Raw genomic sequence first — 25,918 nt, 5'->3', positions numbered from 1 at the left:
TTTGGCTGAATCTAGAGGTCATTCATCTCTTTTAAGTTTTCCAAAATTTTGAGTTGCATTGTTATTTATTTATTTATATTTCCAACTTAATGGTAGACAGGTTTAAAAGTATTGCCCTGCAATATTTTTAGTTTCTTTGGTGCCTGTTGTAATATCTCCCTGTTCCTTTATGATCCTATAAGGGAACTTTGAAATATTAAATAAAATATAATTGATATGTTATGCCGGCAAATAGCATACAAAATATTGTCTTAAGATTGTTTTAGGGATGGGAATAAAGCTTGATGGTAGATGCTTGTTTAATATTCACAGAGGATTGGAATGACACCCTTAGCACACATGCATGCATGCACATGTGTGTGCACACACACATACACACACAAATGCACAAATACACACACATAACACACACACACACGCGCGCGCGCGCGTGCAAGAAAAAAACATACAAGAAATGTCGGACATAATGAAAAGGTTAAACCTTCAAATTATAGAATAGATGAGAAAGAAGAATCCCAACTCAACAGCTTAGATCAGAGGCTCAACAAGACTATAGAGAATAACTTTCCTAAACTTAGAAAAGACAGACCCATGTAGAAACAAGGAGACAAAATGAATTTAAAGACACAGGGTAACATCAACTCATTAATAGTCTTATAGTCTTGAGCCATATGTATGTATATTTTTGAAGGCTTGTATGAAAATATTAAGTATGTAATTTTCTACTGACTTTCCTACTTAATGTAATAGTGTAAACATTTTCTTGCATTGCTTCATTGTCTTATATTTAATGGTTAATACATAATATTATATATGGTGATCATGTAATGAATCCAACTATGCTCATTTAGTAATTTAAGAAACTTTAAACAATATGCGATGAGTCATAATAATACTCTAACCATATGAGAGAAACACTGACAACGCTTAGCAGCCAGGGTGGTGGAAGAAGCCTATAATCCCAGCATCTGAAGGCATATGCAGAAGCACCACCAAAGAGCATGATCATTCTGGAACATTCCACCACACCTCCTCTGAGGAAATCCCCACCTTAACCTCTAGAAGCAACCGATATCCTTGTTTTCCACATAAATCACCTTCACCTTATTTGAAAAGTGTTTCCGTCCATAGCAAGAGAGCATTTCAAAATCAAACAAATAAGAGATCATTAGAAGAGGAAATTATTTAGATAGCATAAGCAAGTGATAAAATAAATATCCTTACAAACAGTTATGCCAGGTTGGGTACTAATTGGCTTATGATTAGGCAAGCACTGAATCTGTATCTGGACTTCTTGTTGTTCTAAAGATCATATTTCTCCACTTGTGTTTATACTGTGACGAGCCCTTTTAGGCTGAAACCCCCAGAGGTGTCCACATAAACTCAGTGATGCACAACAGAGAAGCAGCAGGGTTCAAAGGCAAGCGGGTGGCCCTGAGATCAAACAGACTTGGGCTGTTGTGCCTTGGCATGTTATGTTCTGCACAAACGCTTGTTCTCACAACAGCTTTATTTATGATATAGACACATTGGGAGCAGCCCAGGTGTCCGCGGTAGGAAATGAATAAGTCAGTGTATTCACTCACGTTACGCTATACAGCAATAAAGAGAGTGGACGGATAGTAAATGGGCAAATGCGGGTGAACCTCAAATTAAGCACAGTGAAAGAAGCTTTGCACAGGAGTCCACCTATACGGGTCCCTTAGATAAGTATTCGGAACAGGTGGAGGTGATTCTGGAGGTTAGGCTGGGAGTTCGCTCAGAAGAGGCACAGGCGCTTCTGGGATGCTGGTTGTGTCCTGTGATATGTGATCTGTACGTGTGTTTTTCAGAATGTGGGTCATGGCTTTTGTAGGCTTTGTGCTCAACATCGTGTATGTGAAACTTTGCTGAAAGAGGAAACCTAACGAATGGGGACCGCTCGTTAACTATGCTGCATAGAAGGCATTTACTCTTTCTTTACCTGGAACAATAATACATTAATATTTCAACAGGTGAAGGGATTGGTAGGTAGGTAGAAAACCTGGCAAATAGTAAAATAGTATTAAAAATATAGAGTTTCCTATGGATTCAAAGTTTTCATAATTGGACATTAGAAAATGTCTGTTGCTCTTGGGCGTGTCTGGTCCTGTTCTGAGTCTTGATTTCTGCAAAGTGGAGGCAATGCTATTTTACAGAACTTCGACTGCACCATGTTGCCACTTTGTAAGTCACAGTGCTTGAAGATGTGACAACACCACCTGTGAACAGTGGTCTGAAGTGGGATGTAGCAATGACCTGCTGGTGGCTGACTATATATTCTCTTGAGTAGAAGAATAGCTTTTAAGATTGGCACTAATGGTTCAGACACCATTTGGGGCATCCTACACTGATACTTTTCCTAACAGGAAAAGGTGAGATAGGGACACAGTGTTGTAGGCAATCGTAATATGGGCTTTGATGTTTTAGCTATCTGGCCCACTAACAGCTCTGATTGTGATCACTCACATATGTGACAGACATCTGTTGAGCATGCACAGCATAGCTGGTAATCCTCCCAGGAGCTGGAAACATGAATATACAGAAGTCCACAGGTTCCTGCCCTCTTCCAGTTCACATTCCAGTAATAAAAAACTTATTAGATCCCTTACCATGGATCAATCTGGTGGCTGAAGGGGGCAGAAGTGTGGGCTATCTTGTTCTCATCACCCATCATTGCCAGAACAACCATAACAAAAGACCTGCTAACCCAAGAAGCCATAGCACACTCATCTAGCTAAACTTTTGTGTGGTATAGGGACCTCCAGAAATGAAGCTGCCAAGACCCGCGGAAAACTGTTCTTGTTCTTGGCTTCCATGAAGACTGGACAGGCCAGCCGGGTAGAGATGCGAATGAGTCACAAGGTTGTAGTCTAATGGCAACAACTAAAACAGAAATTCAGCAAGACTTGTGTGTTGAGACTCTTGGCCTTTCCGAGTAGCATTCCTTCCTCCCCGCCCCCTTAAAAAAAAATCAAGTGAGACCCTCTTCAAGGGGGAATGCAAGAGGTGGCACATGTTTTATTTCCTGCTTCGAAGAAAGGCTCTGGCTTTTAAGGCTAACCTCAGGTTAACCAGAATCCTGATCTCTATCATTTGCTTTGGGGGAAAAGGAGAAGTGAAAAAAAACCAGAAAGGTGTGGCAAGGACAAAGAAACTGCTTCTGAGGGCTGAAAATACACAGCACACCCTGGTGCTGCACTGAGAGTCAGGTTTGATTGTATGTAAGAGAACAAAGCGAGCGCAGGCCAGAGCTGGAGATAGCCAGTGGCCTTTGTCAGGCCAACGTCGTGGAGACAAGAAACAGAGTCAGACGCCAGGAGGCAGAGCGGTCAGTCACGTCGTTTCCTTATTCTTCTTGAGTTCTGGTTTACGCCTATGGAGTCTTTGAATAGCACAGTTACAGAGCGCTGAGCAAGGGTTACTGGACCACTTACAATCATAATAAGGTGTTCTAGAACTGGGTTTGTCTTGTGCCTACTCAATTGCCCCAGCAAACAATCCAATACTTCCTGCTAATATAGGTGTGTGTGTGGGGGGGGGGGGTGGTGGTGTCATAAAACAAAGCATTTGCACAAGTCACCCACAGCAAGAACATTTGCGTCTCCACACCCCCCCCCCGCACCCCCACATACTAAGTTCATTACAAGTTCCCAGCAAGAGAATACGGTGAAATGACAAATGTGTGAACCTCACAGATGAATACTGCATGCCTGTCACACACTTGGGAACAAGCAAAAGCAGTTTCTTCGGCCATTTTGCGTTATGAGTTCTTTGGTCTTGGCACGCTGATCTTCTCTGAGCTAAGAGTGGTGTCTGCAGAGCTTCTTCCCAGTATGACCGGCATACATACAGCAGGTGCATAATCAGTACTCGCTGAAGCGGAATTTAATTATAGGCAATACTAGTTGAATTTGTTTCCGTTTGCTCCTGCCTTTCCTAAAGAAGAATACAGAAATGCCTAGTGGTGAGGGAAGGGTGCTAATGAAAAAACTGGTTATGGCCCAAATGTGGAAATTAAGCAAAACCAGGGCATCGCCTAGACAAGTACGGACTTGCAGAGCAACAGGTAGGATGAGGTTCTCTGTTTCATGACATCTCTTAAGGTCGAAAAGAACCAGAGTGTTAGTCAGGACTGGAATGTTAAGATGCAGAATTATGGTGTTAGGCATCCTAAGCCCAGCTCCACTCCTAACTAGCTTAGAAAATTTGAGAGCATTGGGTATGTTTGTTTGTTTGTTTGTTTGTTGAAGTTCTGAGGCTCCGAACCAGGACCTTATATGTGGCAGGCAGGTGCTCTACCATTGAGCCACGCCCTACTGCAAAGAGCATAAGCAAGTTTCTTTAGCTCCTCTTTTCTCTAACAAGCTTTGTTTTGGGAAAAGAATCCCTGAGTGCAGGCATCTAGCATAATTTCCGTCTTATAAAGACAATGCTATGGGTTTCTCAGTGGATATGATCTGCTAAGTACAGAACTAATAGTAAAAAAATAAATTATCATCGGTCTCTTTGACTGTTTATAGAAGTAGACACTCACAAACCAGTATAGCACCCCTCCCTCTGGTGCCCTGGTTTGTTTCGTGTTACAACAGCTCAAGTCGGCTCTGAATACCGAGTATCCAACTGCCAGCCAAGCCAAAGCACAACCTGACAGAAGATCCACTGTTTGCTGCTCGCTTCAGATCAACTGTGCATTTTCAAAGGGACGACTTCCCCCTCAAACTCCGGCTAGAGAGTGTCTAAAGAATCAATCAGTTTGGTGTTAGGAACAGGCCTTCATTTGTCCCACAGGCCTAGAGAGAAAGTTATGCCAGGCGTTTACCTAGACCCACATACTGGTTGATGAAACAAACACTTTTTTTTTTTTAACTCTTTGTTTAAGCTGGTGGGCGTCATGGCTTGTAGGCTAACAGGCTTCCTAACAAAAGAAAAATTAATACACTTTTCCTTCTGGTGTGTCTTTACAGAAAGTGTTCCTCTTCTCCGAGATTAACTGATACCATCTGTGGGTATTCGTTTTCCACTCTTGGCTTGCGGACTTGCATTTAAATCTGCATGCTTCTCTTTCTAAGCTGCTTTTCAAATTGCGGGAACCCAAGACACAAGAGCTAGTGGCCAAACACTGCATTCGAGTCCCAAGTCTTTTTAACCTTTTGCTTCCAACTCGCATCTAAAGGCAAAACAATCCTGGAGACACGGACCTCCCCCTGCCTGTGATAGGCTGCTTGGAATAGCAACAGCCTGTGTCACCGAAAAGGGCAAAGCCTTCGGAAATAGAAACAAAGTTGGTTACAAATCACACTGGCTTTGCCTGAAGGTTTCGGGCCCCCACCCCAGCCCCTCCCACTCTTCTTTAGCATGCTGCCCATGGGGACAGTGACCACTGCTGTCAGCGCGGTAGGTCCGGGTGGTCTGGTGGCGAGGGAGAAGCAGTAAGCTCTACGTGACCATGGTACCTGTTGAAAGCACAGAGGGCCCCAATCTGCTGAAACTGAACGGGAGAGAGGCGGAGACCGATGGCAGCTGTGGAGCCGGCAGCGGCCGGCATCCTGCCTGCGCGGGAGGTAAAGTGAGACCTCTGGGATGGCTCGGGTGACCGCCAGGGGGGACAGCAGTCCCCGCCAGCCCCTGGGGACTGTGCGTGGGAGTGCGTGTGCGTGTGCGTGCGCGCGCAACCCGGGGAGCGCGCCCGGTGGGTGCGTGGAGTTGAGACCACGGGGTTTGGTGCGATGTGGGGTGGCCCAGAGCTGTCCACGTGAGAACTGAAGTCTCCTTGGGGCTTTATGTGTTAAAACTTGAGTTACATTCGGCCTGCAGCGAGGACGGCGGGGGGCGGGGGGGGGGCATCAGTTTGATTTACATAACGCAATGCACACATTCTTCTTGGGAAAGGTGGATCAGAGCCTCATTTGTCAGCGCACACTTTTTCCGCTTATTGTAGCAAGTGGACCAAGTGGACGTTATGTTATTGCGTGCCCCCCCACAAACTCCTTTGCTTGTCCCTGCTTTCCTGTAGGCTTGCCTTTCAAAATGAGATTCATTGAATACTTTCTCCTTCCCATAGAGAACTTCGGAAGTTCTCATCGCATTATCTGTGCTAACCTGCATGCTTTTCTGCTTGTCTTTGCTTCCACAATTACAATGCCCAAACACACATCCCAGTTTTTCATTTGTTTTTGTTTGTTTGTTTCTCGGCGCTTCTTTCTACTCATCCAGTTTGCAAGGGGCTATATGCTAATTGTGTGCTGAGACACCGAATACAAATGACCCCCACCTTCCTAAGGTTAACACTCTCATCAGCACCACATGCTTCAGTCATACATCCCATTCCCAAGCTGCCTAGTGGAATGTTTCAAATAGTCACCAGTGCTCAGCCACGCAGACATCATTGCTTTTCATCTGGGAATGGGTCCACACAAGGATGCTTAAGCAGTGGGCTTGGCTGATCTGGCCATGGGATCCACAAAGCCCCAAGTGGAGGTAAAGTGGTCTCACCCCCAGGAATGAAGAGGCTGTCTCCTTTCCTGCCTCGCTCTGGCCTTACCCTGCTCTTTCTTTCCCATGCCTAGTCAGGAATGGACCCCTGGGGCCACCTTTGGCCTCTCACTTTCCCACAAGGCCTTTGGGAGCAGGGAAGGGGAATCAGATTGGGGTTAGGGAGGTCTTATCTACAGATTCTTGAGGAAAAAGAGCGGCCAGAGACAGCAGAGAACTAGGGTGGTGCTGGCAAGCTAAGGGTTAATTAAATGGGGTCTTTGCATCACAGTGTTACAAAGGGGAGGAAAATAGCTGCCCAGGATGGCTTTTGCAACCACCAGTAGAAATGGACTAATTTATACCACCTACCTGTAATGTCAGTATGTAGAAGGAAACAGAAGGATTTGGACCAATCTGGATGACATAGTGAGGCCCTGTCTCCAAACACACACACACACACACACACACACACACACACACACACACACACACACGCCTTTAAGGTAGATTTGAAAGCATACCGTACCTTCATATCTTGTATTGTACGCATTCATATTATCCCCATGGAAGGTAGTTGTATATTTACTCTATATCTTGAACATATATATAGAATTCAATGTAAAGTGCCACTGCTTATATCATTGTAAAGAAATATTGAGTACCTTAACCTATCAAATTTAATTCCAAATGAATCTTCATTGTGTAGAAGAAAAAAACGAGATGTTTTCACTGCATCTCAGATGGCTCCAGCTCTGGGTTATGCTATTCATAGTTTGCATTTAGATGGATACAAACCTTTTAGATGTCCCTAAATTGTCTTAAGTATCTCTTGACACCTCAAAGCAATCCTACACATATATGTATAAATGTATTATACAGATTTGTTGTATGATTTTAGAAAATCATTTAATGTTTTCTCCTCTAATGTTGGGATTATATTTTAAATTCATTTTAATCGAGATGTTTATTTAATTTTAAGTATGTGAGTGCTCTACTTGCATGTATACCTGCATGCCAGAAGACAGCATCAGATCCCAGTATAGATGGTTATGAGCCTCCATGTGGTTGCTCAGAATTGAACTCAGCACCTCTGGAAGAACAGACAGTGCTCTTAACCACTGAACCAACCATATCTCCAGCACCCTAATCAAGCCATTGATACTTATTGAAACAATATTTGCCAACACTATTTTGGGCTTCTTTGCATTGCTAACATATAATTTCCTTTGTTCATGAAATTCAGTATTTAAAATATGCTTGTATTTAAAAATATACTTAAAAATGTATTTTTAAAATGCAGTATATTTCTGCATTTAAAGTTTTTCTATATTTCTAGGTGAAAAAAAAAAGGAGGAATAAGTTATATATCCCAAGGTAAGGTGATTGATTAAACCATGTGAGATATTGAAAAAGCAAACAACAAAAAGACTGACCGCAAACTCTCAGCTCCTCCCACCTGCACACCCAAACCCTTGCACACATGGAAAAGCATTTTGGCAGGTCTTCCCTGGTCAACTCTTTAATTAGAAAGAGTGCTTTGTCTCCATGATTGGAGGGTTACGAACATCATTGCTTTTCCAAGAAGCTATGACTCAAAGTTAGTGTGTTGATAGTAAAATGTACAGTGTCCGTGGACACATTCTATTTGTCTTCTGAAGGAGGGTCAAGTTCGATTTTGAATCCTGGTGCCTAGAGATGATGACAGAGAGGGGTGCAGGGAGAATCTGTGCAGCCAGAACATCTCTCATACGGTGAAAGGGGGACTTGGAGGCAGAAGGCTGGTAGTTGACAGAGGCTGGTATGAGACTAACTTTGGAGATTCTCTGGTGGGGAGCTTTGATGCCTGTGCCTTCCTCCTTGGCTCCCAGGATTTTCTCATTTGACATCCAAACTCCTGGTCAGAGGGTTCTGGAACCTTCCTTTGCCTCATCATTGCTGGTTTTCATCTCTCTCCTGCCAAAGGAGGTCAGAGGCAAGAGCAGTGTTTGTTGCATGAGTCCAGGTTCTCAGCATAAAGAAATTCCTCAGAGCTAGAGTCACAGACCCTTCTGGAAGGCCTGGGGTCATCCCTCTGAGGACATCAAAGGCCAGGACTTAAAATGCCTCCACACTGATCGGAATACCCTAAGGAGTTGCTTTTAGAGATCGTAACTCTGAGTGCCGAGATAATGTGGGCAGGTAAATAAGAACGTCCCCAGTGTTCCCTCAGGCTTAGCCTAATCTGGAACCTTTCTGAATGCGGCCAGACTGGATTTCTTGGGATGCCCACAGGAGAATCTTCATGGAGAAAACCTGTGGGGAGGGGAGGGAACAGTCAGGCCAACTAGCCAGGCCTGATGATAGAGATTTGAATTGGAGAAGACTGTAATTATAGGTCTGTTATCTTGGACAAAAAAATACTGGATGCTCCCACAAGCTCATGCACTATGTGTGAATAAAATGTAATATTTTTTAAATGACAAAAATCACTGAATCTTAAAACTATGTATGTAACCACAAGGAAATGACAGGATTTGGAGACATTGATTTGTAAAGAACTAGAGGCCTTCTGTATGATGATAAGACTGGTTTTAAAAGTAAACATCTCCCTTTGGGTCCGGCCAGCACCTCTTTGACCCTGGACATTTACCATCCCTTGGAAATCACACCAGAGTTCTAACTTGGGAAGTTGCTCAGATGTGAGGACTGAGAAAAATGCTTCCTAAGGGGGAATCCTAGGAAAGGGGGTGCTGGCTACATTCCACCATAAAGGTACATGTAGAAAGAGCAGTGCTCTTGTCTCTTTCTAAAAACACACTGTCACCCAGAGAGAACTCACACAGGTTTCCCTTTGCCACAGACCCTGGACCAACTGCAGCCACAGGAGCAGAAACACCAGGCTCTCAGGTTGTGGCAGGGAATTGGCAGACACAACCCTAGCTACTTGTAGAACAGCCAGCCCAGCCCTGGGGCTCACCTGTGCGGGCTGAGACTTCGTCGACATACACCTGCATGCTGGAACTGGCTTTTTATAACAGGGGTCCCTTCTGATAGGCCAGGGCCCCATCCCATGTGTTAAATATTTCCAACAGTGCCCTCCTTCTCTGCCAAACTTTGCCACAGTAGCTGAAGCTGCAGATTCCAGGAGCACGCTTGGTGGTAACTGACAGGACTCTAAGGTGAGCTTCAGAGAATATTCTTTCTGGATTTTTTGAGGGGACGCTCTCGGGGTTCTTGGCCTCTTCCTAGCTGGTGAAGTCATGCTCAGACCATCACAGAGCAGCCTGAGCAAACGCTGTGATAGGCCCAGCGCCGCAGGAATCAGCTTTAGATTTGTGAGGTTTTCGTTCTCCTTTAAAACCAGCCCAGGAAAGAGGGGTTCAAAGGGAGCATCTACTCAGTAAGAGGAGCCCAGGCACTAGTATTTAGCATCCTTGTTAAACACTTCTGAGAGCCACACAGTCCCCCACCACTGGGCAGTGGGCCTCCACAGCTATTTGCTGGAGTTGTTTGAGCAAGAACTGGGCTTATAAGATTCTGAAGGTGAGCACCCGGAACCGAACGCACTCTGTCAGTTTCCCCTTGTGAGAAAATGACTTAAGAAGTGAGTGCCCCGGCCCACTGGGGTTCCACTAACTCTCGGGAGGAGACTTTTCCTGTATGGAGACAGAACACTAGACACGAAGAAGGGGGCAAGTCTGCATTCTGATTAAACCCCGTTTATTGAAAATTTTCAGAGTTTATATAGGCACAGAGGCATGGGTATTTGTGTAAGCAAGGGTTGCTGTGGATACCTAACTCTGGAATGCACCAGCAGGTAGGTATCTACCTTTACAGCTGCTATAATTGCAGGAGAGAAATTCCAGGAAAGTCGTGAAGGATCTGGTTAGTCAGGAAAAAGCTCCCGGAACTGCTGCTCGCAGGCAGCTGGCCCTTAATCTGATCTTATTAGTAGTCCCACTGGAGAAGGAGTAGCTCGGGGGTCTGGAATGAGCAGCCCCCACAATAAACCACAACAGGTGTCTAACTGCCGACCTACGGCAAGGTCAGCTAGTTTCTGGTGAATGGCAGACTGCTGGAGAAATAGGAACCTAGGCTCTGACAAGATGGCTGAACATTGGCCATGTAGCCTGTCCCCAACAGATGAGAAAGGAGAGAGTTGCATAGCTCCTTCACTCTTCCCCAAAGACTCTGCAAAATTCCAAATGAGGACAATTTTTCATTTTGCAGTCCTTCAAAAAAAAATATCCAATTTCGGTTTTGGTCACAGAGACTGAATGCTCTCAAAATACTTCTCACTCAGTATTTTGACCGGCACTGTAAACCATAAATTTCTACAAACGATTCCTATTTCTTCCAGTTTGCTTTGTTCACTGGCACTGCTTTCCTTTCTAGATTGTAGCACATTCATCTGTACATTTGCTAAGTGGCTATACCTCAGCGACATACTAATTTATGTCCTTTGTACGAACACAGCAAGACTGAAATAGCTTTACCACATCATCCCAGTGCCAGAGGGCTGCGTTATATCTGAACAGTGACTCATTTTATAAAATTCCTGTCAAAGTGTCAAGGAGAAAAGTGCGCCCCTTTATTGGGTTTATAGGAATTTCTTCCTCTTAATAAACAAATGCAATTTAATTTCACACTTCACCTGTGTTCCCCTCGGAAGTGGTTGTTTCTTGAGAAGCTGGTATGTCATGTATTGACACTGCCCTGGGCTGTGGGCAGTGTCTTATAACTTCATACACGATGCTTCCATGCTTTTACGGACCTTGGAGTTAAGAGCTATGAGGTGAGCTATTTGGAAGCCTGCTTGAAATAGCATCTTAGCTTCAGGTATGTAAGACTTTTTAAGTATGGGGGAGGGGGAGGATTGTAATTAGGATCAATTTACATGGCGAGAGAGCATTCCCACGCTAATAAATGTTTGATTTCCAGTGGAGACTAAACTGTAGAAACCCAAAAGGCAAAAAACACAGAAAGGATTTTTTTTTAATGACGCAATTCCATTATCCAGGAATGTGGGTTTTTAAAAAGAAAAGAATTCACAAATTTATGAAAAGGCATGGTTATAAGTGTGGACATAGGCATCATTTTATTTCCTGTGACTCCTGTAAAGCTGTTTCAAGGTTTTACTTTTTTTTTTTTTAGTTTAGTAAGTATGCTTTATTTCTCTCTCTCTCTCTCTCTCTCTCTCTCTCTCTCTCTCTCTCTCTCTCTCTCTCTCCTCTGTCTCTCTCTCTCTCTCTCTCTGTCTCTGTCTCTCTGTCTCTCATGCTTGCTCTTGTTAGTTGTTGAATCAATGAAACAACTGGTTTGCTCCTGTAGTTTCCTGTAGGTAGGTTGGGCCATCTGCATCTTGGTCAGTCCATGCAGCATGTGCCTGGATTCACCATAAGTTACTAGTTGAATCTTGAGGTTCCAGCAGGTGTAGGTTCCTTACATTAGGAAAGATCCAATGCTATTACCAGGCTCAGAGGTCCATATATCTATCTGCTCCCTCAGTTTCCCTATCTCAGGCTTGGAAGTGTTCTTGGTCCAAAGTGTGTTCCTTTGACAGGCATAGAGTTAAAGCCTTTTGTAGTTTTAGTTTGTTTATTTTTGTTTGTTTCTGGAATCAGCTCCTGGCTTCAGCTCCTGCCAGCGATCAGAATGGTTCCATTTTCATATTATGGAGATTTTTACATCAATTCAGATTTAAAAGGCTTCTGTGAGATGAGTATCATGGGCCAAGCGCTTCAGTGACAATGTCCCTTCTTAACTCATAATGACCCACTGGAGTAACATCGACCCCATCTCGCATAGAGGGTAAGAAACAGCGATAGACAGCTGACGTGCACCATGAACTTGGTTATCACTGAGCAGCCACCCTTGCCTCATCCGTTCTCAGTGCTATGAACTGAGTAATATCATTTAATCCTATGGCCGAGGTCACGGAGAAACAGAAAGTGCTGATTTTGTCAAAGTCTAGCCACTAACTAATCGGGCACTTCAAGTCCAGACAACACCTTCACTTCTTGGCCCCAGTACCTGATAGGGGAGAAGCAAAGTCATAGGTGGCGGTGCCGAGACACCAAGCAGGAAACCAAACACAGAATCTCAAATCTTGACCGATCGTTCACACGGCCCTCTTTCAACTTCCTGACTTGCCAAACCCAGAGATTAGGATTAAACTCATTTAAGGGCTCAGGTGCATTCTATTTTTATCAAATTCCCTTAGTTTCATGATAACCTTTTTTTTTTCTTTCCTCTATGAAATTATAAGTTCCTGGGCTGAAGAAATGAGGACCTGAGCTCAATTCCAAGCATCCTTGTAAAACTGCCAGGCACTGGGGAGGTGGAAGACCCCCAGGGTTTGTTAGCCAGCCAGCCTTAGCCTAAGTGTAAGTTCCAGGCCAATGAGACCCTATCTCAAAGGCATTCCTGAGGCCAAAACTGGGAGCTGTCTTCTGGTGGTGTCTACAAGCAACTCCACACCACACAAGCGTGCACATGCACACATAGGCATAAAAGACATTATAAGTTCATAAATGACTTTTTTTTTTAACCCACTAGAGCTCCAAGCTGATTGACAGCACTTTCAAAGTTTGGTCTAATTCATAACAGGTGGGAATGATGCCCGTCTCTATGTACTCTAGCATCTGTGTTGGAGAGGCTGTATGCACAGCTCCAGTATCGCCACCAGTGATGTCCTAGAGAACGCGGAACTCACTGAGTCACCAAGGGGCTGACCACCAAGATGAGCCTTTTCTGCCATCTGTGCCCGAGACAGGCCTACACTTGCCACATGTGTGATTGCTCAGTGCACACAGTGACTAAAGAAGGGCTTGTTGGAGTCAACAAAAGGGGATTTGCGTTCAGGAATGTTCTGAGCAGCTACCATATGAGAGACGCGGTGTGTGATGCTTTACCAGCTCATCTGAAAGATAAACCTACATAACTATAGTCACGTACTGCCTAGTGTCGTGTTGGTCATGCGACTGCCTGGAAAGTTGTAACGTGCCCTGTGATATTTGATATTCAGGTGCCCTTGTGATACACAGTCTACAGTACTCAGCTCTGTGGCATGCTGTATTAAGTTTTTCAATTTTCTGTTTTCTTTCTTTTCTTCTTTTGTTTGTTTGGCTTTGCTGCTGTGGTTTTTGAGACAGAGTTTCTCTGAGTAGCCTTGGCTGTCCTGGACTCCCTTTGTAGACCAGGCTGGCCTTGAACTCACTGAGATCTGCCTGCCTCTGCCTCCCACGTGCTGGGATTAAAGGCGTGTGCCACCACCACCTGACTGTTTTTCAATTTTTTTATTTTTATTTTTTAAAGTAGGACTGTGTCTTTCTTTCTTAAGTAGAAAGGACTATGTCTGCCTTCCTACCTTCCTTCCAAGTAGAAGGGGAGTGTGTATTGGATGCTTTATAGCTGCCACATGGGTCTATAAATTACACTGTTAAATAATTATTTAAAAACTGATCAAGTCCAAGGCCCTGATCCAGAGCTCCAAATCAGAAGCATTAAAGAATGGAGTCATGCCTCACAAAACAGTGACGAACACACTGGATATAAAGCTCTGGAACACAGACACACACCACATACACACACCCCACACACACACACCCCACACACACACACCCCACACACACACACACCCCCCCACACACACACACCCCCACACACACACCCCCACACACACACACCCCCACACACACACACCCCCACACACACACACCACACACACACACCACACACACATACCACACACATACTACACACACCACACACACACAAATACACACACATACACCACATACAATACACACATACCATACACACACACACACACACACCACGCATACACACACACACTGACATACATACACTTTAAAAAATATAAGTGAGAACCGAGCCAAATAGGTTTGTATAACCCTTAACTAGAGAAAATAATAAGTCATGTAGAAAACTGGAGAAAAGAGGATGGCACGTTTGGGAAATGACAAGGATTTTGGTTTGATGGGAACAGCAAGCGGGTCTGGAGCACAGAGGAGGGCTCTGATGCTGAGTGCAAGGGGCTCCGTGTACAGCGTGAGAGGAGACACCCCAGGAAGCATCCCACCAGAGTGGCTTCGAGCTCTCCAGACCTCAGAGGTCATGCTCTTTCAATATGAAAATAAACCTAGGCCCAAGTGCTATGATCAAATCCTCAGGCCTCCTGCCTCTCTACCTTTGCTTCTATTCTCGGGCACACAGCCTCTGTGGGACTTCCGACTTTTCTGATTCTCCTGCCTTATGTTAGAGCAGGAGAACTTGGAGTTTATTATTTTTGCCACATCTAGTAAGATCACTGTAGCCTTCCTCCTTCCTGTTCTTAAATCCCAGCCACACAGGCTCTTCTGACTTTTACTGATGAGCTCGGGAGATTATGATGTAGGCATATTCTTAAGTCTCTTGTCATATCTACTGCAGGAAATTTATTGTAAGCCTGCTTTTCTAAAATTTTCAGATTTCTCACCAAATCGTGCCCTTGGCTTCTCTCCCTATCCATCTCCCTGCAAATTACAACATATCCTAGCCTGTTCTTTCATCGCTCCTATGTCTTGTACTTTTAGCTCTCTTTATTGCTGCATCCCTACTTCTCTGTCCAAATTTTCCTGTATCATATGAAGTATCTCAGTCTTTTGTCCCTTTGTCCCACTGGTCCATCTGTCCATTGGCAGGATTCCTGTGAGTGGCTTTCAATGGCTTTGTGACCATCCAGGCCTAAATTTTAATAAAGAGCTCTCTTTAAAATTACCCCATTATAGGATTTACAGTATTTATGTTCTTCCCACCTCCTTGCCCGATTTAAGGATTTACAAAGCACAAAGGGAGCCAGGTGTGGTGGTGTGCTTTCACAAGCCCAGCAACAGGTGGGAGGTAAAGGCAGGACTATCAGGAGTTTAAGGTTATCCTTGGCTATAGAGCAAGTTTAAGGCCAGTCTGGGCTATCTGAGACCCCCTTCTGAAAGAACAGAAACAAAAAAGACAACAGCAGCAAAGCTCACAAGAAGGAGACTTTTCAGTCATTTTTAAGTACAAAAATGAGTTAAAATCCTCACGTAATTTCTTTGTGGTTTTATATTTATTAATTAGAAAATACATTGACAGAAGGCAACTACTATGTATGTGAGTTAAACAAATTCCACCCTGTGTCCATCCGTACACTTGAAATTTTATAAAACAAAAGCTATGTTACTCTTTTAAAAGGGTTTAAAAACCTGTTAAGTAGCGACTCATGGGAATTTTATGTAAGACAGTATGGACATCCCAAACCCCCATGTCTTACCACAGCTCCCACACTGAAAAGTTCCATCTAGAAACAGCAGAGGTGGCTACGCAGGATGGCTATGGAATTTCTTTCTTTCTTTCTTTCTTTTTTTAATTAAACTCCTCTTAGTTTTTTATAGAAAACCTCTATGGAGACATAGAAACACATGAGAAATGGCAAAAGCATTGAGAAGCAGAAATAGTCGTCAGTGAGTTGGATGTAGCGCTGAATAAATCGAAGAGGCTACACTGATGTCTAAGAACAGGGAGCAACACGCTAGACTCTCCTGAGGCCCCACTGTGTGTCTCCATTTGGGCGGTGCAGAAGGAGAAGAGGAGGGTTGCTCCGCAGAGCTGCCCTCTCCAGGGGTCAGGTGTCTGTCTGCCTCTCAGCCCAGCTCTTCCTACAGTTCTCTGCCATTGCTCCCCTTTCTTCAGTGCTGCCATTTCCAGGGCTTCACAAGTGTGGCCCGGGCTGGAGAGAGCATCTGTACGTCAGTATAGGCAGGGAGAAGAAGAAAGAGGAAGGCGAGGAAGGGAGAGGAAAACCACGTGAATCTCTGCAGACACCGAACCCAACAGGGGCGTCTTCGTTGACTGCAGTTGAGATTGAAGTAAATTTCCTTCATGTGTTAAGCTCCAGGTTTTCGCGTCTTGAGGGTTCTTGTCAAAAACATCATGAGTGGCTCATGACTTAAAAAAAAAAAAAAAAAAAAAAAGAACTCAGAAAATCTGGTAACTGTCCAGTGCATTCCAAATACAATAGGAAAGAATGAAACATTTTTAAAATTAGTTTTTTAAAATTAGTTTATTCATATTACATCTCAATTGTTACCCCATCCCTTGTATCCTCCCATTCCTCCCTCCCTCCTGCTTTTCCCCTACTCCCCTCCCCTATGACTGTGACTGAGGGGGAGGTTTTTTATGTTTAACTATTATTTTTCACCAGAAACATACATTTTAGAAAACTGCTTTTGTTCTTAAAAGTCATTTTAAAACAGTGGGTTGTAGAAAAAAATAACATAATATCTGCATTAAGCTGCTGTCATTTAAATGCCTGAGGCAGGCTTGCTTGCTTGCTTGCTTTATTTAGCTTGTGTTTTTAGAGGCTGGAAGTCCAAGGCTGAGGCCCTCCTTTAGTGTGGCCAGTTGTGAGAATCAAAATGTCATAATGTTTGGAGTACATGTGAGAGGGAAAAAAAAATAATCTCACCCCAAACCCTAAACCCAACAAGAGGTCCAGGGGTCAATCTCTCAAAACCAGAAGAAGCAGAAGGTCTGGACCAGGCACGGTTAAGAACTCGCTCACACCACAGCGAGTCCCAGAGGTGAGTGTGGTGGCGTGTGCCTGAACCCCCACACTTGATACACAGAAGCAAGAGGGTCCAATAGCTCAGTGGTATCCTTAGCTACATACTAAGTTTGAAGCCAGCCTGGGCCATTTGAGACCCACATAGAAAAAAGGAGAAAAAAAAAAAGATAGATGAAAAAGAGAGAGAGAAAAGTCTCACTACACAGTACCAGTATTCCCTCCCATTGGCCTCAGTGTTCCTTGTGACCTAAGCACCCTCCGCGGGAATAACCACCCCCTGAACTGACCACACTGGCAAGGAGCCTCCAGTTTATGGACATTTAAGGAACTAAGCGCATTCAAACCGTGGCAGCACCTGATGAGGGCGAGTGGGCAGAGGTGAAGACAGTGCTTGTGAGAACTGAGATTAGAGCTGGCCATCGTACGATGTGCAGAGAGCGGAGAAGACAGGCCACGCAAGAGATTGATTTTTTTTTCTCGGTCTGGGATGTGGCGGGTGACCAGGAGAAGATATTAATGGGGGGGGGGGATAAGTGAAGGGGACACAAAGATAAAATATGAGAAAGAATAAGAACAAGTGTGGTCAACATATAAGTCGTACGACTAGACAAATATGACAAATAGAGTGGAAAAAATGTCTTGTGAGCAAAACAGTGGGTTGTAGAAAAAAAATAACATAATATCTGCATTAAGCTGCTGTCATTTAAGTGCCTGAGGCAGGCTTGCTTGCTTGCTTGCTTTATTTAGCTTGTGTTTTTAGAGGCTGGAAGTCCAAGGCTGAGGCCCTCCTTTAGTGTGGCCAGTTGTGAGAATCAAAATGTCATAATGTTTGGAGTACATGTGAGAGGGAAGAAAAAAATAATCTCACCCCAAACCCTAAACCCAACAAGAGGTCCAGGGGTCAATCTCTCAGGAACTACCTGGAAATTTTAGGAGAAGCAAACGTCTGGCCTTATCCTGATGAAAGATGTGGAAGGAAGAAAAAAGGAAGAAAAGGAGGGAAGAGAAGGTTAACCTTGCAGACACACCTAAAGGGCCAGTAAGCAGCACAGCAAAGCCATATGTAGGCAAGTAGGATAAGATACAAGCCCCAGCTTGTACCCCTCTTGCCGATAGGACAGGGACGACATTCATTTCAGGAAAGCACGCTGGTGAATGTACCACGAGCTCAAGCCTGGGCTTGGAAGAATGAAAAAGAGAGCAAGCAATTTCCTATTCTTCTTCCTGGAAAAGTCAAGTGACTGGGGGCATTGAGGGAGGTCAGGGTTCTATTGGTCTGAGTGTCCCCATATGCTGAAGGGACAGTGAGAGGTGAGGTGAGGAGTCAGACACAGAGGAGTTAGAAGCACAGTATTTACCACCCCAGGGCCAGCACATACATCACAGCGCCAAAAATCAGCATCTTGGGGGTTGTTAGCTCTACTCTGCGTCTCTCCATAGGATACAACTTCTAAAAGTTTGTGTATACTTCGCCTCTGGGGATCCATGTGCCGCAGTCTTCTGGGTGAGCCAGACTCCTTCCATCTAGAGCCTCTATTGGGTATGCCTGTGCTGTGCATCCTTCCGCTGCCCCAGTGCTCCTGGCCCAAGGCCATACACACATGACTGCATGTCACCCTGGGTACCATAAGCTGCAGATAGAAGGTTAACGCTAACCAAAGAAGGGGAGCCTGGGAGATTCTGAATCAGGGGAGATACTTGAGCTACCCCCTCACAGCTAAGAGAGAAGATGAAGAATGCTGATGCTCAGTGGGGTGGGGTGTAACAGGAAGAGCTGTACAAGTCTGGGAAAGAATGCAGAAGTTTCCGGAAACAGTAAATAATGTAAAGCTGGGCCACGGAGTTTGGGGCTTGGAGAGTGACATAGAACCCTGAGCAGGCGGCCAGTCACACAGCAGGCTCACGCACAAAGCTGATTTTTATCAAAATACAGACACTAACAAGATGTTATTGTCCCCGCATCTGTGTGATAGGAACAAGCTAACAACTGTTCTGAAAGTGTTTTGGAAATGCTGACAGTATGCTATTCGAGCAGCAAGCACATATGTGATTATTATAAAGTCCTGCATGTTGGCAGTGTGTGATACAGCTGTGAGGAGGCGAGGATGGAGGCAGAGCATCCTGCAGTGCTGTGTCTAGTCACAGTCTCACCAAACACTGGTTATCTTACCAGGTGCAAAAGATTAGCAGTGAGAACAGAGAAGTGTGGAGAACAGAGCTTGGTCTCCAAGGTAACTCTCAACCAAAAAAGTGAAGATGAGCAGGTCCATGGACCAGCGCCCTGCATCGGGCAGGCCCTCTGAAATCAGCCCTTGAACAGAGTGTGACCCGAGCCAGCAGGAGGCGGCTATGCAGGATAATGACAGCACCGAAGAGAGTCTTTCCAGGGGTGGTGGCCGTTGAGGTGGCGGTTGAAAGGCGAGTTGGGATCAGAGGCACCCAGGGTGAACACAGTGGCCAGGCTGCTTGAGGGGCAACTGTGAGTTTTCTCGAACAATGCACGGAGGAGGGTTCTTTAAATCGGAGAAGCTTTTGTAGCTGGTCAAGCTGTATAATTACCTGGCTGCCCGCCAAGGAAACCTGCGCACACATGCTTTTCAGCCCACTGTGCGACTCAGCAAAGCAGGCAAGTATCTATTGTGTACCCATTATGTGCATACGCCAGGATTGGCATCTGGGGAAGAAAGGGAAGAAGAAAGCTGGCAGCGAAACCCAAATATTGTGGGGAAAATGGAGCATCTCGTGTCGAGTGTTGGCTACAGTCATGGTTTCATGTGACTCGCGGTGAGCACAGACAGTGTGGTGGCTGTTGTGGCAGCCAGAGCTGCTGTCCCCTGTCCCATGCCACCTCTGTGCGCCCCACCCCCAGTGGGTCTTATGCCTCCTTTGCATACAACCTCTTGGTTGTGGTCGCATCTTCACATCACCTTGGTGAAGAATCCTCACTGTATCAAAAGGCAATAGGTTTGTTTCCGTTACGGGTGTGGGCCTCCCAGCAAGGTAGACAGAAGACACAGGGGCGAGCCTAACCCAGTAGCTTGTGGGTACCGGAGGCTTCCATTTCTGCTGTAAGTTTTCCACCCTCTGCTTGCTTCAGCTTAAAAAGCTGAGAATTCCCTGTGGCGCTTTTGTGGAGAACAGCAATGTGGAAGAAGTCAAGGTGGAACCAGGGTCATGACAAGATGCTGTGAGATGCTTTTGACGTCAGGGAATGGGCTTTTGTTGTTTTCACATCAGTTTTGCATCTTCTTCTTCTCTTCCCTAGCCCAGGCTACGTTTCCTCAAACCATACTGTTGTCCCAACCCCTACCATCTGTGTTTCTGACAAACACAAATTTTTGTCTCCTGCTATCATCTTAGACTGCATCCTACTTTGTTCTGTTCACTATCAGATTTCTTGGAAAAGTTATATCTACTTCCTAGCATCTATAGGATAATTTTTTGCTTCTATTATCATCATTAGCCAAAATGTAGACCCAGGAAAGGCCACTCTGCTTCTCTCTTCATGATTTTTATATGAAAAAGCAGTACCAGGAAATGCTCTTGACGAGTCCAGGTGGCCATCTTGGAAGCATTAGACACTGAACTAGAATTCAAAACCCAATGGGGCTGGACTGAGCTGGATCTTCAGTTGTCATCAGTCCTAGCAGTAAGGTGAGGACACGAGTTGGAGATAGTACTTCATAAAGCACACAACTGGAACAATTCTGATTTTAAACAAGCCCCTAATTCTTACCGCTGTTGGTAAACTCTCCCCAGGGGGTTAGGTCATAGAAGGCCCTACTGCAAAGTTTTAACCTTTTAATGGTAAATTGCCAGAGATAAAACAAGAGAAAGATAGATAATGAGAAAGTAATAGGCTGTGATGTGTGCACAGGTTAAAGTAAAACGTTTCAACAATTGGTGGAGAAGTGCTATTGTTATTCACTGAACAGTCATACCCAGCATTTCAGGTCTCAGGGACGTTCACAAGCCAGATGGCTTCCACACCCTCCGCACATACCCCTGCCTGTCTGTGTTTTGTGTGAAGAAACGAGGTAGCAGGAGCCAGCCAGCTCCACTTCTGTAGGGAGCAGTTCTGCCCAGAGCAGGCCACACAAAGCTACCACCCCACCCACCCTGGCAGAGAAGGCAGAACAGTAGGGCACCAAAGGACGAAGCCTTGAACCGCCACAAGTCCTTTCTGTAGGAAAACGCTGTCCCCGTATGCTGGAGGAAGGTGACTGATTCCTAAGCTGCCTAGCTGTCAGGTTCACTACAGGGTTGCCTGGTCCCTGCCTGCCCTTGTCACATGAACAACCTTTTGGCCGACTCCCTCTGTCTGCCTCCAAGGTTTCCTTCTCCAGAATTGCCAGTTGCATAAATCAGAACATCAGATGCCAGTTACCAACTGGCCAACACGAGCACACAGAGCCCACACAGCAAGCGTAGACAGTGAGTAATGGCAAGAGGAAGTGTAGACAAAGTGTTCTCAGGCTGGCCAGCTAGCTCAGCAGTAGAAAGGGCTACACCCGAGTGCCTGAGTCTGGTCCTCAGATCTCATGAGGGCAGGAGAGGACTGAGTCCCAAAAGCTGTCCTTGTTCTCAACATGCACACACACCACACTATAGCACACTATAGCGCGCGCACACACACACACACACAGATGGAGAGGGAGAGAGACAGAGATGGAGACAGACAGAGATGGGAACACAGAGAGAGAGACGGGGACACCCACAGACAGAGAGACGGGGGACACCCACAGAGAGAGAGAGAGAGAGACGGGGAACACCCACAGAGAGAGAGAGACGGGGGGACACCCACAGAGAGAGAGAGAGACACGGGGGACACCCACAGAGAGAGAGAGAGAGAGAGAGACACGGGGGACACCCACAGAGAGAGAGACGGGGGACACCCACAGAGAGAGAGAGAGAGACACAGGGGACACCCACAGAGAGAGAGAGAGACGGGGGACACCCACAGAGAGAGAGAGACATGGGGGACACCCACAGGGAGAGAGAGAGACACGGGGGACACCCACAAAGAGAGAGAGAGAGAGAGACACGGGGGACACCCACAGAGAGAGAGAGACACGGGGGACACCCACAGAGAGAGAGAGAGACATGGGGGACACCCACAGAGAGAGAGAGAGACGGGGGACACCCACAGAGAGAGAGACATGGGGGACACCCACAGAGAGAGAGACACGGGGGACACCCACAGAGAGAGAGACACGGGGGACACCCACAGAGAGAGAGAGAGACACGGGATACCCACAGAGAGAGAGAGAGACGGGGGACACCCACAGAGAGAGAGACATGGGGGACACCCACAGAGAGAGAGACACGGGGGACACCCACAAAGAGAGAGAGAGAGACACGGGGGATACCCACAGAGAGAGAGAGAGAGACACAGGGGACACCCACAGAGAGAGAGAGACGGGGGACACCCACAGAGAGAGAGAGACATGGGGGACACCCACAGAGAGAGAGAGACATGGGGGACACCCACAGAGAGAGAGACATGGGGGACACCCACAGAGAGAGAGAGAGAGAGACACGGGGAACACCCACAGAGAGAGAGAGAGAGAGAGAGAGAGACGGGGGACACCCACAGAGAGAGAGAGAGAGAGAGAGAGACGGGGGACACCCACAGAGAGAGAGAGAGAGAGAGAGAGAGAGAGAGAGAGAGAGAGAGACAGACGGGGGACACAGAGAGAGAGAGAGAGAGAGAGAGAGAGAGAGAGAGACGGGGGACACCCACAGAGAGAGAGAGACATGGGGGACATCCACAGAGAGAGAGAGAGAGACACGGGGGACACCCACAGAGAGAGAGAGAGACACGGGGGACACCCACAAAGAGAGAGAGAGAGAGAGACACGGGGGACACCCAGAGAGAGAGAGAGAGAGACACGGGGGACACCCACAGAGAGACAGAGACATGTGGAAACCGAGGGCATGAGTGGATCCACAAGATACTAAGCCATTGTGTATATACTAAAACAAAACAAACATAACAAATAATAGAAATGTCACCAGGTAATTACATTTCTTGAAGGCAAAGACTATATTCTCCTTCTCCCTCCCCGCCCTCTGTGAATTTCAGTGTATTTTAGTACCTAGAAAAGTACTTGCTATATAATAGTGCTTCGTAGTTATTTTCTGATTAGATGAGTTGCCGATTCAGTTTTAATCTAATGGTTTAATCCTTATAAAGTAACTTTATTTGAAGTAAATTATTTTTATTTGCTACTATCCATGGCTTGCTTCCTTGCCTCCTTCCTTCCTTCCTTCCTTTCTTTCTAGACATGATCTCTCGTAGCCCAGGCAGACATTTAATTCTCTCTGTAGTCACGGATGGCCTTGACCATCTTGCTTATACCTCCAGAGAGCTAGGATCGCAGGCATGCACAGCACACTTTGGTTTTATGCTGTGGGGGGCCTGACCCAAGGGCTTTGAGCGTGCTAAGCAAGCATGCTTCAATTGACTTATAACACCTGCCTCTACTTATTCGTTTTAATCATCCACTTCACATATGGCACTAAATTTCTGGTGATGGAGAATTCCTTGGCTATTTGGGATATGAAGTGACTAGATTACCTTAATTTGACCTATTTATTTCAGGAGAGCTGAATAGGTTTGTTGTTTTTGTTTGTGTTTTGGTTTGGTTTATTATGTTTTTGTTTTGTTTTGGTTTGGTTTTGAGACAGGCATTCTCTATGGTGCCCTGGCTGGATAGACCAGGCTAACCTTGAACTCACAGAGATCTGTCTGCCTTTGCCTACCGAGAGCTGGGAATAAAAGCATGAGGCATCATGCCTGGCTTCTGAATAACATTTTAAAATGGCATCCTGCTCACCTTCAAATCCAGGCAGAGTTAAGTGGCCTACCCTGTGATAGCCTGTGATAGCCTGTGATAGCCTGTGATAGCCTGTGATACCCTGTGATAGCCTGTGATAGCTGTGCCCATGCATTTGTTTCCCGGCCACCCAGCTCAGTGTTAGTGCTTTTGCACTCTTGATCCAGGGCCTCATAGTGGAGGTTCCAGTCCTATCTCTGCTGCTTTCTCTCCATTCCATGCTCCTAAGTGACCCCACAGAATCCCGTTTTTTGTGGGGGTTTTTGTTTGTTTTTCAAGACGGTCTCTCTGTGTAGCCTTGGCTGTCCTGGACTTGCTTTGTAGACCAGGCTGGCCTTGAACTCACAGTGATCCACCTGCGTCTGCCTCTCAAGTGCTGGGATTAAAGGCGTGCACCACCCCACACGATCTCGTGTTTTAAACCCTGGATTTGTTACATCTCTCCAGCCTTGATCTGTCCTGGTGCTTCTGAACTACAAACACGCAGTTTCCCTCCTGGACATTTTTATCTTACAGAGGAAACAAAGAAAACATTTAGTAACTAAAAAACAAAGCTCCTGACGTTCGTGTCTCTTGTCACTACACACAGACAGATCTGTCCCCGACCCTTCCTGGAAGGGCACGCTGCACCAGGCAGTCTGTGTAAATGTGCAGATGTGCACCAGGTGTTGTAGAGGCACTCACTTGCCTGCTCACCCTAAGAGCCGTTTGAGGTACCAACCCCCTCGCTTACTCCACCTCCAGTTCATATGAACTCACAGTGAAGGGCACCTGTTTGGCTTGACAGGGAATCCTGTATTTGTTCTGCCTGAGCACTCACGTCTCAGCTAACATCTTTTGTCAATGTTGTCCTTGGGACCAGTGACCAGTCTCAGCCGTTGAAGACCTAGTCTCTCTGCTAAAGCAATCATACCCCTAAACCAGGAAAGCTGAAGTGCCCATGCTCTCTGACTCCCTCAGTGGGTGGGTAGCCATCCTACTCACCCTTGAAACACTATGAAAAGTGTCCCCATGACTTCTTCCCTCTGTGCCTCCTCTGTACCCATCCAAGTTTTTGCTCCGCCTTTCCCTACGGGCAGGCTCATGTTGTGCTATGTACACTGTCCTCCTTACCGTTTCTGGGACATGGCAAGAACTTCCCTGTCCTGTGCTAGAAATGACTGCATATATATATATACACATATATTATAACATAACATAAAATAAATTTAAATACACTATACTACACATATTATATCATATTATTATAGTATGTATATTTCTTTTCCCCTGCTAACATTTCCTGTTTGTTCTGGTTTTGGTCTTGTCACGTTACAAGATACATACATATATACATTCATATACACATATGTATACATGTATACATATATGTACATACATGTGTATGTATCTTATAATGTGACACACATATACATGTACATATATCTGCATATCCATTAGTGAAAAGTAATAACTGTCCACTTTTCACTTTTTCCTAAGGTTTTACATTAAAAAGAAACTTTTTAATTTCTCTTTGTTCCCCTCTGATGCATTCCTTCTTCCACTCATGAGAAACTGGCAATGTGGGCTGCTTGCCCTGCATTTATTCCTCCTTTCCTCATTGTAGCCTTATTGTAACCAAGGTCATACTCCCAGCTTGACTTTGTTCCATCATTCATGCGCCACCTGCTCCACCCTCTACTCCTTGCTCAAAGACTCCTACGAGCCGTGGCAAAAGCCAAGTATATCCTGATGGTGGCTGGTGAGGAACGAAGGCAAGAAACTCGTAGGCTGGTTTCTGTGGGGCTCCACATAGCCAGGGACCCACACCTTTTTCCTAGCTGCCCTCAGAGGTTTGTCTTTAAAGAACTGGGTTGGGCTGGGACAACCAGGCTATCTGGACATCTAAGCCAATGCCAGGAGCAAGCACTAACTGATACCGTTGCTTGTTCAGTCTTTATCAACAGGCAGCTGCTTACTCTTGACTAAAAACACCACCATCATCCCAGCCAGAAGGACT

General features: G+C 45.6%; 1 protein-coding gene across 2 annotated transcripts in view; it reads left to right on the top strand.

Moving 5' to 3' along the window:
* The first annotated feature begins 5,267 nt into the window (after positions 1 to 5,267).
* The window catches only part of SLC2A12 (solute carrier family 2 member 12), a 56,431-nt gene continuing 35,780 nt past the window's right edge, over positions 5,268 to 25,918 (top strand). Inside the window, exons 1-2 of one of the 2 annotated variants that reach the window (XM_084775146.1) lie at positions 5,516 to 5,582; positions 9,586 to 9,653. Coding sequence is in view for 1 of the 2 variants with exons in the window: in XM_084775145.1 (XP_084631271.1) it covers positions 5,468 to 5,582 (115 nt within the window). In the remaining variant the exon portion in view is untranslated. Of the gene's footprint in view, positions 5,583 to 9,585; positions 9,654 to 25,918 lie in introns of both variants that reach the window. The other variant, XM_084775145.1, reaches the window with a different exon arrangement.

The sequence above is a fragment of the Acomys minous genome (assembly GCF_964271855.1).
Source record: "Acomys minous genome assembly, chromosome: 3".
NCBI lineage: Eukaryota > Metazoa > Chordata > Mammalia > Rodentia > Muridae > Acomys > Acomys minous.
Note: the sequence above shows the minus strand (reverse complement) of the source record. Positions and strands in the feature narration are given on the sequence as shown.